We start from the raw sequence: 15445 nt of genomic DNA, 5'->3' as shown, positions 1-15445 counted from the left end.
CTGTTTTTCCCCCAGAAAGTTTTTCCGTATAGTGAGCCCTAAAATCTACCTTGCTGTCACTTCCCACTGACCCCACCGTGGTCCCCGGGAGGTAGAGATAACGGAGGTGGGCGCAGATGGTCCAGGTGGGACCCGTCTGGAGCTCCTCTCCTTGTGGAGCAGACCTCCTGTCCCTCAGTGCTGGGATTCCTCCTCAGCCTTGTCACCAGCTGCCCGTATATCACTGTCCCAGTACCTGGGATCAGCCCCGATTTGGGCTATCGTCTGATAGTAGACTCGTGTGGTGGGGTCACGTCTGCCTCCTGACCCGGGCCCCGGGAGGCCAGGGCCTCAGTCCAGGAGCCATCTCTGTAACCACCTGTTTCCTGTGGGTCTCAGCCAATCGCAGTTCTCTCCCTGGTCTCCCAGCTCAGATTTGTTGCTGGCTCTTGGGGTCGGCAGGGGGCTGTCTCTTCACGTGTGAGATGAATAGTGATTTTGTCATCAGACACGTCCCCTAGCAGCTCACCTGGCTTTTCCTGGCCTCACCTGGACTAACTGTGATTGTTACCCAAGTTTGGGCCTTGTGACTCGCTATTGGAGCTGCTTCCTGGGGTCGATTCAGCGTTCCTTTGGTCCCCGATTCACTTACTTACTTGCAGCCCTTTCTGAGCGCTGTGTGTCAGGTTCTGAATTGGTCAGGACACGGGGACCGTAAGGCGTGTCCCCACCGTGTGCCAGCTTCCGTGTCACGTGATGTGATGGCCTGGGGGCACCACACCGGGGTGACGGGGCAGCAGGCAGCAGGAGCTCAGCCAGCTGCTCGCGTTCCCCCGCCCCGCCCCGTGTGCCCTGGGCTCAGAGCCCGTCCTGGCTAGGGATGCTTTGGATCCTGCAGTATATTTAGTAACAGTGAAGTCCCTCGTGGAACCTCTACCTGCATTTTAAAATTGTTTTTTATTTTTTATTTTTGGCTGCGTTGGGTCTTGGTTGCGGTGCGCGGGCTTCTCATCGCGGTGGCTTCTCTTGTTGCGGAGCACAGGCTGTAGGCGCGCGGGCTCTAGAGCACAGGCTCAGCAGTTGTGGCGCGTGGGCTCAGTAGTTGTGGCACACGGGCTTAGTTGCTCCACGGCATGTGGGATCTTCCTGGACCAGCGATCGAACCTGGGTCCTCTGCGTTGCCAGGCGGATTCTTAACCACTGCGCCACCAGGGAAGTCCCTGCATTTTGGATAAATGGGGCAAAATGCTGGTTGAAGGAGCTGATTATTACTTGTTCCATTTAGTCTTCCATTCTTAGCTTCTGCTTTTCAGGACCTACAAATAAGGGATTAATTGTAGGTACCTTCTGTGTTCTAAACATTAATCCCAATATAAATTCTTTCTTTCCAAACTCCAAGCCACCCCTCCCCGATAACACCACCCGGTGACTTGGGAGCTCTGGATCCGGGACCCCCACCCTGCACACACGGATGTCGCTGCCACCGCCACCTCTCAGCAGGAACTTGAGCTGTCTTCTCCACAGTCCTGTCTTAGTCTCAGTACCGTGGGATCTGGGTCGAGAGTCGGCGTGGCCTCTGGTGCCCTGTGGTCAGGAGCTGGTCCCCACCTCTGCCCGAGGGCGTGAGCCAGCGTGAGCCATGGATACGTGCCTCGCTGTGCCTCTGCTTCCTGCTTTGTAAAACGGAGACAATAAGGGCCCTTCCCCCTCCGAGGCTGCTGTCCAGGGAGGGCCAGCACTCATTCGTTCGTTCGTTCATTCATTTGTTCTTACACTCGGTATGTGCTAAGAGCCTACCATGGGGCCGGCCCCAGGGGGCATCAGTGAACAAGGACAGTGTCCTTCCAGCCCGAGGGGCTCTGAGCCACGTGCTGGAGCATTGCCTGCGCCTGGACCTCCGTAAACGCCCGCTGTTTTTCGTCTAGTTCTCTGCTCCCACCACCATCCTGCACCAGACTCCAGTGTCGCCTTTCTTTGTTTTTCTCTCGAAAAAAATCTCTGGCTATCTCTGTCTCATCTGTTCCCAGAAGGACCCTGATGTGGCTGAGTTCGCTGGTGTCTCCATCGAAAAACAGGACAGCCGCACGTAGTACACATTCCATCATAAATTTCTAACATCCTCTGGTTAAAATGCCCGCAAACCCCACTCCCCCGTGACACACGCATACAGTTTTACCAGAATCCCCTCTGTCTCTTCATCCTTCTTGCATTCAACTGTTTCAAGACTCTGGATCGGCCTTTGCTTAACGTCATAAATTATCGTCTTTGCAGCTGTGTTTCATGGCAAATGCAGCCGACCCCAGACCCCGAATGAGCTTTGCTGGTCACTTATCGCACTTGGAGTAAGTCTACGGGAAACACCTTCTGAATTCAAGCCTCCAGCTCACACCGAGTCCTTTCGAGAGTGGGACCACTTGTCCAGCTGCTCTAACGACGTGAATTTTATGAGGCAGGTCAGCCTAGGAGCACTCAGTCTGGGCTCCCTCACTCCCTCTAGGAAACAAACACACGCACGTGCACACACACACGCAGGCGCAAACACGCACAGTGACCCACGGCCTCATCCGCAGGTGGTGTGTGTCGCCCTTGCCCAGCGTGTTTCCTGGTGTTCTGAGACATTTCCCTCATCTTTCTCTTTCTGTTGACATTTACCCTCTAGACCACAGCTCTCTACCCAAAGCCCCGAGTTAAACCAGGGTGGAGGTCAGCGGCGCTCACGAGCCCCTGAGTCTCTGAGCTGCAGCGGCTCAGCTCCTGTTCGCTCTGCACGGTCACCTGCGTGTCCCTGCTGCCACTTCTTCTAATTTGCAGATGCAGAGCCCAAAGCTCGGAGGATGATCTGCCCGCTCAGGGTCCCCAGCCAGGCGGGGGCAGGGGGCGCTCAGGCCCAGGCCCTCCCAGCTCTGAACCACCATGTGGGAGGGACAGGGCCCTCCCCCGCCAGGTGACCTGTATGCTGGCCTGTGTTTTCACCTCTTTGGAGCCCCAGGCCAGTGAGGGACTTGGCTGCTAAGCCAGCGCTTGCCCCGCCTTCATCAAGGCCCCTCCCTCACCGTGGGTAGAAAGGCCAGGAAGGACTCGTGCTGGGCTTAGGCATGGCTTCCCGGGTCCATTTCCAATATGACTTAACCCCCCAGAGGCTCCTCGCAAAGCCAGTGTTACCCCTCGTCTCAGACCTTGAGCGCCAAGCTGCTTGAAGCCCGGAGCCGCCCTGCCCTGCCAGCCGCCCAGGGTTAACACCTGGCACCGGTGGTTCTGTTTTCTGCCGAAGAGCCTTTCCCCAGCCTCTCGTTCGCACTCTCTTTAGAATTGGACCTTGTGTGACTTTGAGCCTCCGTTGACGCAGTATCTTTGAAAACGCTTTGAGAGCGGCAGGTGCCCGCTAACTCTGCCCCGTTGTCTCCATGCTTCATCGTCATCATCAGGATCTTGCATGAGAAAAGTCGTGGTAATAGAAGCATAATTTTAAAATCAACAACCCTAATGTTTTTCTTAAAAAAACTTTTTTATCATGGACGTGCTCAAATACACACAAAGGTAGAGAGAAGAGTATACCAACCCCCAGGTATGCCTCTCCCAGACAGAGGGCCCCTCCCTGTCTCCCACGTTCCTTATAACTAGTGTCTTCTGCTGTAGTATCTGTACGAGGCCTCTGGTCCATTACAGATGGGGCTTCTGTCCTGTTTTTAGTTTATTGTATTTTGTTTCCCCTTCACAGTAAAGAGAGATTTAATTAATCACCAATGTTTAAAAATTGGTAGATTCCTCATAAACTTGTAGGTTCCAGGCTTCTCTTAAAACATCGTTAGTCTGGTCGTGCTGGGCCCTTGTTCCTGGGGCTGAGGGACAGTAGGAGGGGCCGAGCAGCAGCTGTCCTGTAGAAGGGTCCCCGCCAGCTCTCCTCGCCGTCAGCTGTCGGGCGTCACCTGCCTGGCCCTGCAGGCACTGAAGTTCACGAGCCCCACCTGAAACATGACTCCCTGGGAGCCAGGGTTTTATGAGCCTGCCTCTCTCTGCATTTTTAGAAATCATTCTGTATCCTTGGGTGAATGTACATAACTTTTTGTTGTTGTTGTTTGTTTTTGGCTGTGTTGGGTCTTCGTTGCTGCGCGCAGGCTTTCTCTAGTTGTGGCGAGTGGGGGCTACTCTTCGTTGCGGTGCGCGGGCTTCTCATTGCGGTGGCTTTTCTTGTTGCGGAGCACGGGCTCTAGGCGCGCTGGCTTCCATAGTTGTGGCTCACGGGCTCTAGAGCGCAGGCTCAGTAGTTGTGGCTCACGAGCTTAGTTGCTCCGCGGCACATGGGATCTTCCCGGAACAGGGCTCGAACCCGTGTCCCCTGTATTGGCAGGCGGGCTCTTAACCACTGCGCCACCAGGGAAGTCCCCATAAATTTTAAGATTTCTGATAGTTGTCAGGTAGATCAATATCATTTTGCTGCTTTTATAGGTCAAAACGGTTGAATATTGGCCATTTCATGTAGTTTGACCTAATAAAAGATATGGTTTAAGGTTTTAAATATAAGATAAGAAGAATATTGTGTTGCCCTTGGTGGGGCAGGAACGGGGGGTGGGGGGTTAGCAGCAGGTATGCCGTCCTGATCCCGTCAATTAAGGGGGCGCAAGCAGAAGAAAACGTCTACGGCCTGAGGTTTTAGACACCTTGGCCCGACAGCGCTCTTTCAGTCAGCCCACTTGTCTAGTTTTGTTTGTTTTCTTATATAACAGCTTTATTGAGATGTAATTCACATGCCGTACAGCTCACCCATTACAAGTCATTGATTTTTAGTCTGTTCAGAGTTACACAACCGTCACCACAATCAATTTCAGAACATTTTCATCACCCCGAAGAGAAGCCTCATAACCACACTGGCAGCCGTTCCCCACTTCTCCCACATCCCCTGTCCCTAGGCAGCCACTCGTCTACTTTCTGTACCTATGGACTTGCCTATTCTGGAGATTTCATATAAGTGGAATCCTCCAAGATGTGGTCTTTTGTGTCTGGCTTCTTTTGTTTTTGTTTTGTTTGCGGTATGCGGGCCTCTCACTGCTGTGGCCTCTCCCGTTGCGGAGCACAGGCTCCGGACGCGCAGGCTCAGCGGCCATGGCTCATGGGCCCAGCCGCTCCGCGGCGTGTGGGATCTTCCCGGACCGGGGCACGAACCCGTGTCCCCCGCATCGGCAGGCAGACTCAACCACTGCGCCACCAGGGAAGCCCTGTGTCTGGCTTCTTTTACTCAGCGTAATGTTAGGGTTCATCCATTTTGCAGCCTCTATCAGTGCTTTGTTTCTTTTTACTGCTAAATAATATTCCATTGTGTGGCTATGCCACATTTTCCTTGTGCATTTATTGGCTGGTGCACATTTGGGTTGCTTCCATCCTGGGGCTATTATGAGTAATGCTCTCATGGGATCGAAAACTCGTGTATAAGTCTTTGCGTGAACGCCTGTTTATATTTCTCTCCGGTGCACACCTAGGAGTGGAGTTGCTGAGTCACATAGCAGCTCTGTGTTTAGCCTTTCAAGATCCTCCCAACTGTTTTCAAAGCGGCTGCACCATTTCCATCCCCAGCAGCCGTGTAGAGGGTTCCGATTTCTCCACATTCTCACCGGTGCTTGGCATCTGGCTTTCTGATTGCGGCCATTCTGGTGGAGAGTGTGACAAAGCTTTCCTGGCAGGATAGGATGCCTGTAGAGGTTAGGAGAATGGTCGTCACTTTGTCAGTGGCCTAGAACCTCAGCCACAGTCATCTTCCAAAGCTCTCAAGGAAGCCAGGTTTGCGGCCCTGCGGGTGGGAATGGGGGCATTGTTTCCCATAACTTGTTTCCAGGACAGGCAATAGGCTCCCCTTCCCCATGTCTAACCTGCCGCCTGCCCTTCTCTGCAGGGGTCACCATGAAGCTCATGGACGAGGTGGCCGGGATCGTGGCCGCGCGTCACTGCAAGACCAACATCGTCACGGCTTCCGTGGACGCCATTAACTTTTACGACAAGATCCGAAAAGGTAAGAGAACTCCGCCAACAAAGAGGGGCGCTGCCTTGGCTGCTTGGGTCCCGTGTACAGTTTGCTTTGGTTCACCCTGCCTGTCCCGGGCCCTGGCCTCTGCCCATCTGCCAGGACACAGGAGCCAGAGCCTCGAGTCTGCCTTTGGTGATGCATCTGTGAAGTTACGGTTTGCAGGTTTGACTTTTCAGTCTGGTACATTCTGTAACTCAGTTGCGATTGGGGCCTTTATCCTGCTGAAGAGCCACATAAACTCGTCCTCTTAAACTGCCCCAGGCACGGAGCCCTGCGAAACCCGACGCACACAGTTGCTGCGACCACTGCCACCAGATCCCATGGCGGCACATAACCTCTCTGGGGGGGGCACGGGTCACCCGTGCCGTACGCAGTGGCGGGGGCAGAGCAGAGAAGCCTCCGGCCCTCTCCTCGGCCAGCCTGCCTGCACCGTCCAGGGCAGCGCTGGTGTTGGTGGTTTTCCCGACACTGAGGTCTAGTCCCAGCCCCGCCCAGAAACAAGACGGTTCCCGTGCTTGTTTCACATTAATGCTCATCTGAAGAGGTACAGTGACTGTCCCCTCCTGGCACGTGGTGACTTCTGTCTGTCGTGTCTTCTGAGATGAGGCCATGTGGCCCCAGAAAGCAGCCCTTCACCGTGGGGTCGGGGGTGTCCGGGCTGCGAGAGCCTGACTGGTTCTGAAGGAGCCTCACCAGGAAGGCAGCCGTTGGAAAAGCTGAGTCAGACCCGTCCCCAGGCCGTGGGGGGACAGAGGAGAAGGAAGGGAGGCTGACTCCTTGCCACCAGCCTCGAGGGGCACCGCTGCGTGGAGCAGTGCTGGGTCCAGAGCCACAGAGACCTCATCCGGGCTCTGAGGCCCCGGCCTGGTCCCAGCCCGGCTGCGCGCTCTCTCCTGCAGACGCGCCTGTCAGTTGAGTGCCTGAGTGCTGGGGACAGGCGTCCTGAGATTGGAAGGGTGAAGGGGTGCCTCCCCTTCCTGGCCCAGCTAAGAGCACGCCAGTCTGACCCACCCTGGATTTGGGGTGCTTTTAGGGGAAGGGTGGTCTGCAGTGCTGCTTTGTAGAACCCCTTCCCAGCTAGCAGGCGGTTGCCTCAGACACAGAGCACAGTGTCATTTTAGGGTTTGCCCAGAACAAGTGGGTCTTGTCTGTCTTGGCTGGTTCCCCCCGGGCCTTGGTGCCCTGTGTGGTGCTGGTGGTGTGGGCGTTTGGAAAAGGAAGGCTCCTGTCGTGTCACGATTCCTGGCCTCTCGTTTTCTGGAACTGCTCCCTGGGTAGATTACTGTGATCACAGCTCCACTGTTAAACATGACTTCAAAACCCACTGTGCAAAATGCACTTACGTTCCACAGAGCTCACTTGTTCAGGGTCTCCCGGGTGCCCTTGGAGCACCGCCAGCTAAGAAGCAAAGTGGGCCTTCCTCGAGAGCCCGCCAGACTTCTCAAGGTCAGCCCTGTTGGCGAAGGTGCTTTACAGTTGAGGGAAGCTCCCAAACAATGAAAGTTGACCTTGCTTCGTTAGAAAAAAGGAGCCGATGAAAGAGCCCTCACCCCCGACACTTCACCCTCAGTCCCTCGTGTGACCAGAATTACCTTTCGAAGAGGTCAAGGAGGGGCCGCGTTGGTTCGTTTTGAGCGGAGACAGTGAACCCTGGATGGAGGAGAGCACTTTTTCTAGGGGTATGTTGAGGGGGCTGGCGGAGGTCAGGGCTACGTGGGTGCAGAGAGGACTTTGTTTCTAAAATGTTACTCGTATTCCAAAGCACAGAAAGGGACCTCCATTTTCACCAGCTGTACTTTCTGGCAGAACATTCCACCATGGATGGAGTGAGAGTGCAGGGCGGGCTGTGGGCTCACTGGCTACCGCCTATGGCGCTGAGCCCTCCTCAGGCCCCCCATGCACCTCGTGCCGTCACAGCCTTGGCCTCGGGCCTGTGTGGCCCCGGGCCCCAGAGCTGGGCCTCCTGGCCTGGGGAGCCCCCCAGGGAGCAGAGAGATTGCTTCCATTTTCTCAGGTCACGTCTTGTTTTGTGTGTAGAGGAATTTGGGCCAAACTGAAATAACAGTTATGGAGTCCCCTGGGGCCGGTGCAAGAAATGTTTAACAAAGACCTAGAAGAATTAAAGAACAAGCAAACAGAGACGAACAATACAATAACTGAAATGAAAACTACACTAGAAGGAATCAATAGCAGAATAACTGAGGCAGAAGAACGGATAAGTGACCTGGAAGACAGAATGGTGGAATTCACTGCTGCAGAACAGACTAAAGAAAAAAGAATGAAAAGAAATGAAGACAGCCTGAGAGACCTCTGGGACAACATTAAACGCAACAACATTCGCATATATTGTAGGGGTCCCAGAAGGAGAAGAGAGAGGGAAAGGACCAGAGAAAATACTTGAAGGGATTATAGTCGAAAACTTCCCTAACATGGGAAAGGAAATAGCCACCCAAGTCCAGGAAGCGCAGAGAGTCCCAGGCAGGATGAACCCAACGAGAAACACGCCGAGACACATAGTAATCAAATTGGCAAAAATTAAAGACAAAGAAAAATTATTGAAAGCAGCAAGGGGAAAATGACAAATAACATACAAGGGAACTCCCATAAGGTTAACAGCTGACTTCTCAGCAGAAACTCTACAAGCCATAAGGGAGTGGCATGATATACTTAAAGTGATGAAAGGAAAGAACCTAAAACCAAGATTACTCTACCTGGCAAGGATCTCATTCAGATTCAATGGAGAAATCAAAAGCTTTACAGACAAGCAAAAGCTAAGAGAATTCAGCACCACCAAACCAGCTCTACAACAAATGCTAAAGAAACTTCTCTTAGTGGGAAACACAAGAGAAGAAAAGGACCTACAAAAACAAACCTAAAACAATTAAGAAAATGGTCATAGGAACATACATATCAATAATTACCTTAAACGTGAATGGATTAAATGCTCCAACCAAAAGACACAGGCTTGCTGAGTGGATACAAAAACAAGACCCATATATATGCTGTCTACAAGAGACCTACTTCAGACATAGGGACACACACAGCCTGAAAGTGAGGGGATGGAAAAAGATATTCCATGAAAATGGAAATCAAAAGAAAGCTGGACTAGCTATACTCATATCAGGTAAAATAGACTTTAAAATAAAGAATGTTACAAGAGACAAGGAAGGACACTACATAATGATCAAGGGATCAATCCAAGAAGAAGATATAACAATTATAAATATATATGCACCCAACATAGGAGCACCTCAATACATAAGGCAACTGCTAACAGCTATAAAAGAGAAAATTGAAAGTAACACAATAATAGTGGGGGACTTTAACACCTCACTTACACCAATGGACAGATCATTCAAAATGAAAATAAATAAGAAACACAAGCTTTAAATGACACAATAGACGAGATAGATTTAATTGATATTTATAGGACATTCCATCCAAAAACAGCAGATTACACTTTCTTCTCAAGTGCGCATGGAACATTCTCCAGGATAGATCACATCGTGGGTCACAAATCAAGCCTCAGTAAATTTAAGACAATTGAAATCATATCAAGCATCTTTTCTGACCACAACGCTATGAGATTAGAAATGAATTACAGGGGAAAAAACGTAAAAAACACAAACAGAGCTTCCCTGGTGGCGCAGTGGTTGAGAGTCCGCCTGCCAATGCAGGGGACGCGGGTTCATGCCCCGGTCCGGGAAGATCCCACATGCCGCGGAGCGGCTGCGCCTGTGAGCCATGGCCGCTGAGCCTGCGCGTCCGGAGCCTGTGCTCCGCGACGGGAGAGGCCACAGCGGTGAGAGGCCCGCGTACCGCAAAAAAAAAAAAAAAAACACAAACACACGGAGGCTAAACAATACGTTACTAAATAACCAAGAGATCACTGGAGAAATCAAAGAGGAAATAAAAGAATACCTAGAGACAAATGACAATGAAAACACAATGATCCAAAAACTATGGGATGCAGCAAAAGCAGTTCTAAGAGGGAAGTTTATAGCTATACAAGCCTACCTCAGGAAACAAGAAAAATCTCAAGTAAACAATCTAACCTTACACCTAAGGGAACTAGAGAAAGAAGAACAAACAAAACCCAAAGTTAGCAGAAGGAAAGAAATCATAAAGATCAGAGCAGAAATAAATGAAATAGAAACAAAGAAAACAATAGCAAAGATCAGTGAAACTAAAAGCTGGTTCTTTGAGAAGATAAACAAAATTGATAAACCTTTAGCCAGACTCATCAAGAAAAAGAGGGAGAGGACTCAAATCAATAAAATTAGAAATGAAAAAGGAGAAGTTACAACAGACACCGCAGAATTACAAAGCATCCTAAGAGACTACTACAAGCAACTCTATGCAAATAAATTGGACAACCTGGAAGAAATGGACAAATTCTTAGAAAGGTATAACCTTCCAAGACTGAACCAGGAAGAAACAGAAAATATGAATAGACCAATCACAAGTAATGAAATAGAAACTGTGATTAAAAATCTTCCAACAAGAGGCTTCCCTGGTGGCACAGTGGTTGAGAGTCCGCCTGCCGATGCAGGGGACACGGGTTCGTGCCCCGGTCTGGGAAGATCCCACATGCCGCAGAGCGGCTGGTCCTGTGAGCCATGGCCGCTGAGCCTGTGCAACCGGAGCCTGTGCTTTGCAATGGGAGAGGCCACAACAGTGAGAGGCCCGCATACCACACACACACACACACAAAAAAAATCTTCCAACAAACAAAAGTCCAGGACCAGATGGCTTCACAGGTGAATTCTATGAAACATTTAGAGAAGAGCTAACACCCATCCTTCTCAAACTCTTCCAAAAAATTGCAGAGGAAGGAACACTCCCAAACTCATTCTATGAGGCCACCATCACCCTGATACTAAAACCAGACAAAGATACTACAAAAAAAGAAAATTACAGACCAATATCACTGATGAATATAGATGCAAAAATCCTCAACAAAATACTAGCAAACAGAATCCAACAACACATTAAAAGGATCATACACCACGATCAAGTGGGATTTATCCCAGGGATGCAAAGATTCTTCAATATATACAAATCAATCAATGTGAGACACCATATTAACAAATTGGAGAATAAAAACCATATGATCATCTCAGTAGATGCAGAAAAAGCTTTTGACAGAATTCAGCACCGTTTATGATAAAAGCTCTCCAGAAAGTGGGCATAGAGGGAACCTACCTCAATATAATAAAGGCCATATACAACAAACCCACAGCAAACATCATTCTCAATGGTGAAAAACTGAAAGCGTTTCCTCTAAGATCAGGAACGAGACAAGGATGTCCACCCTCACCACTATTATTTAGCATAGTTTTGGAAGTCCTAGCCATGACAATCAGAGAAGAAAAAGAAATAAAAGGAGTACAAATTGGAAAAGAAGTAAAACTGTCACTGTTTACGGATGACATGATACTATACACAGAGAATCCTAAAAATGCCGCCAGAAAACTACTAGAGCTAATCAATGAATTTGGTAAAGTTGCAGGATACAAAATTAATGCACAGAAATCTCTTGCATTCCTATACACTAATGATGAAAAATCTGAAAGTGAAATCAAGAAAACACTCCTATTTACCATTGCAACAAAAAGAATAAAATATCTAGGAATAAACCTACCTAAGGAGACAAAAGACCTGTATGCAGAAAATTATAAGACACTGATGAAAGAAATTAAAGATGATACAAATAGATGGAGAGATATACCATGTTCTTGGATTGGAAGAATCAACATTGTGAAAATGACTGTACTACCCAAAGCAATCTACAGATTCAATGCAATCCCTATCAAACTACCACTGGCATTTTTCACAGAACTAGAGCAAAAAATTTCACAATTTGTATGGAAACACAAAAGACCCCGAATAGCCAAAGCAATCTTGAGAATGAAAAACGGAGCTGGAGGAATCAGGCTCCCTGACTTCAGACTATACTACAAAGCTACAGTAATCAAGACAGTATGGTACTGGCACAAAAACAGAAAGATAGATCAATGGAACAGGATAGAAAGCCCAGAGATAAACCCATGCACATATGGTCACCTTCTCTTTGATAAAGGAGGCAGGAATGTACAGTGGAGAAAGGACAGCCTCTTCAGTAAGTGGTGCTGGGAAAACTGGACAGGTACATGTAAAAGTATGAGATTAGATCACTCCCTAACACCATACACAAAAATAAGCTCAAAATGGATTAAAGACCTAAATGTAAGGCCAGAAACTATCAAACTCTTAGAGGAAAACATAGGCAGAACACTCTATGACATAAATCACAGCAAGATCCTTTTTGACCCACCTCCTAGAGAAATGGAAATAAAACAAAAATAAACAAATGGGACCTAATGAAACTTCAAAGCTTTTGCACAGCAAAGGAAACCATAAACAAGACCAAAAGACAACCCTCAGAATGGGAGAAAATATTTGCAAGTGAAGCAACTGACAAGGGATTAATCTCCAAAATTTACAAGCAGCTCATGCAGCTCAATAACAAAAAAACAAACAACCCAATCCAAAAATGGGCAGAAGACCTAAATAGACATTTCTCCAAAGAAGATATACAGACTGCCAACAAACACATGAACGAATGCTCAACATCATTAATCATTAGGGAAATGCAAATCAAAACTACAATGAGATATCATCTCACACCAGTCAGAATGGCCATCATCAAAAAATCTACAAACAATAAATGCTGGAGAGGGTGTGGAGAAAAGGGAACACTCCTGCACTGCTGGTGGGAATGTGAATTGGTACAGCCACTATGGAGAACAGTATGGAGGTTCCTTAAAAAACTACAAATAGAACTATCATATGACCCAGCAATCCCACTACTGGGCATATACCCTGAGACAAGCATAATTCAAAAAGAGTCATGTACCAAAATGTTCATTGCAGCTCTATTTACAATAGCCCAGAGATGGAAACAACCTAAGTGCCCATCATCGGATGAATGGATAAAGAAGATGTGGCACATATATACAATGGAATATTACTCAGCCAGAAAAAGAAACGAAATTGAGCTATTTGTAATGAGGTGGATAGAAGTAGAGTCTGTCATACCGAGTGAAGTAAGTCAGAAAGAGAAAGACAAATACCATATATATATGGAATTTAAGGGGAAAAAAATGTCATGAAGAACCTAGGGGTAAGACAGGATTAAAGACACAGACCTACTGGAGAACGGACTTGAGGATATGGGGAGGGGAAAGGGTGAGCTGTGACAAAGTGAGAGAGAGGCATGGACATATATACACTACCAAACGTAAGGTAGATAGCTAGTGGGAAGCAGCCGCATAGCACAGGGATATCAGCTCGGTGCTTTGTGACCGCCTGGAGGGGTGGGATAGGGAGGGTGGGAGGGAGGGAGACGCAAGAGGGAAGAGATATGGGAACATATGTATATGTATAACTGATGCACTTTGTTATAAAGCAGAAACTAATACACCATTGTAAAGCAATTATTCCCCAATAAAGATGTTTAAAAAAGGAAAAGAAAGAAATTAAAGATGGTGCCAATAGATGGAGAGATATACCATGTTCTTGGATTGGAAGAATCAATATTGTGGAAATGACTCTACTACCCAAAGCAATCTACAGATTCAATGCAATCCCTATCAAACTACCAACGGCATTTTTTACGGAACTAGAACAAATCATCTTAAAATTTGTATAGAGACACAAAAGACCCCGAATAGCCAAAGCAGTCTTGAGGGGAAAAAAGCAGAGCTGGAGGAATCAGACTCCCTGACTTCAGACTATACTACAAAGCTGCAGTAATCGAGGCAATATGGTACTGGCACAGAAACAGAAACATAAATCAATGGAACAAGATAGAAAGTCCAGAGATAAACCCACACACCTACGGTCAACTACTTTATGACAGAGGAGGCAAAGATATACAATGGAGAAAAGATAGTCTCTTCAATAAGTGGTGCTGGGAAAACTGAACAGCTACATGTATAAGAATGAAATTAGAACACTCCCTAACACCATACACAAAAATAAACTCGAAATGGATTCGAGACCAGACACTATCAAACCCTTAGAGGAAAACATAGGAAGAACACTGACATAAATCACAGCAAGATCTTTTTTGATCCACCTCCTAGAGTAATGGGAGTAAAAACAAAAATAAACAAATGGGACCTAATGAAACTTCAAAGCTTTTGCACAGCAAAGGAAACAATAAACAAGATGAAAAGACAACCCTCAGAATGGGAGAAAATATTTGCAAACGAATCAACGGACAAACAATTAATCTCCAAAATATATAAACAGCTCATGCCGCTCAATATTAAAGAAACAACCAACTCAATCCAAAAATGGGCAGAAGACCTAAATAGACATTTCTCCAAAGAAGACATACAGATGGCCAGGAAGCACATGAAAAGCTGCTCAACATCACTAATTATTAGAGAAATGCAAATCAAAACTACAATGAGGTATCACCTTAAACCAGTCAGAATGGCCATCATCAAAAAATCTACAAACAATAAATGCTGGAGAGGGTGTGGAGAAAAGGGAACCCTCTTGCACTGTTGGTGGGAATGTAAATCGATGCAGCCACTATGGAGAACAGTATGGAGATTCCTTAAAAAACTAAAAATAGAATTACCATATGATCTAGCAGTCCCACTACTGGGCATATACCCAGAGAAAACCATAATTCAAAAAGACACATGCACCCCAGTGTTCACTGCAGCACTATTTACAATAGCCAGGTCATGGAAGCAACCTAACTGCCCATCGACAGATGAATGGTTAAAGAAGATGTGGTACATATATACAATGGAATATTACTCAGCCATAAAAAGGAACGAAACTGAGTCATTTGTTGAGACGTGGATGGATCTAGAGACTGTCATACAGAGTGAAGTAAGTCAGAAAGAGAAAAACAAACATCGTATATTAATGCACATATGTGGAACCTAGTAAAATGGTACAGATAAACCAGTTTGCAGGGCAGAGGTTGAGACACAGATGTAGAGAACAAACGTATGGACACCGAGGGGGGAAAACCACGGTGGGGTGGGGATGGTGGTGTGCTGAATTGGACGATTGGGATTGACATGTATACACTGATATGTATAAAACTGATGACTAATAAGAACCTGCAGGGGCTTCCCTGGTGGCGCAGTTGTTAAGAATCCACTTGCCAATGCAGGGGAAAAGGGTTCAAGCCCTGGTCTGGGAAGTTCCCACATGCCGCGGAGCAACGAAGCCCTTGCGCCACAACTACTGAGCCTGCACTCTAGAGCCCGCGAGCCACAGCTACGGATGCCCACGTGCCTAGAGCCCGTGCTCCGCAACAAGAGAAGCTACCGCAATGAGAAGCCCACGCACCACAATGAAGAGTACCCCCTGCTCACCACAACTAGAGAAAACACGCACACAGCAAGGAAGACCCAACGCAGCCAAAAATAAATAAAT

The 15445-nt window shown here is 47.8% G+C and overlaps 2 protein-coding genes across 2 annotated transcripts in view; one reads left to right on the top strand and one right to left on the bottom strand.

Moving 5' to 3' along the window:
- The window catches only part of RNF207 (ring finger protein 207), a 196406-nt gene that overhangs the window by 109437 nt on the left and 71524 nt on the right, over positions 1-15445 (bottom strand). The gene's annotated exons all lie outside the window — the stretch shown is intronic.
- ACOT7 (acyl-CoA thioesterase 7) overlaps positions 1-15445 on the top strand; it is a 90793-nt gene that overhangs the window by 51619 nt on the left and 23729 nt on the right. Inside the window, exon 7 of the mRNA XM_067718361.1 lies at positions 5864-5980. Within this exon, the coding sequence (XP_067574462.1) occupies positions 5864-5980 (117 nt within the window). The remainder of the gene's footprint in view (positions 1-5863; positions 5981-15445) is intronic.

The sequence above is a fragment of the Pseudorca crassidens genome, chromosome 2, assembly GCF_039906515.1.
Source record: "Pseudorca crassidens isolate mPseCra1 chromosome 2, mPseCra1.hap1, whole genome shotgun sequence".
Taxonomy (NCBI): domain Eukaryota; kingdom Metazoa; phylum Chordata; class Mammalia; order Artiodactyla; family Delphinidae; genus Pseudorca; species Pseudorca crassidens.
Note: the sequence above shows the minus strand (reverse complement) of the source record. Positions and strands in the feature narration are given on the sequence as shown.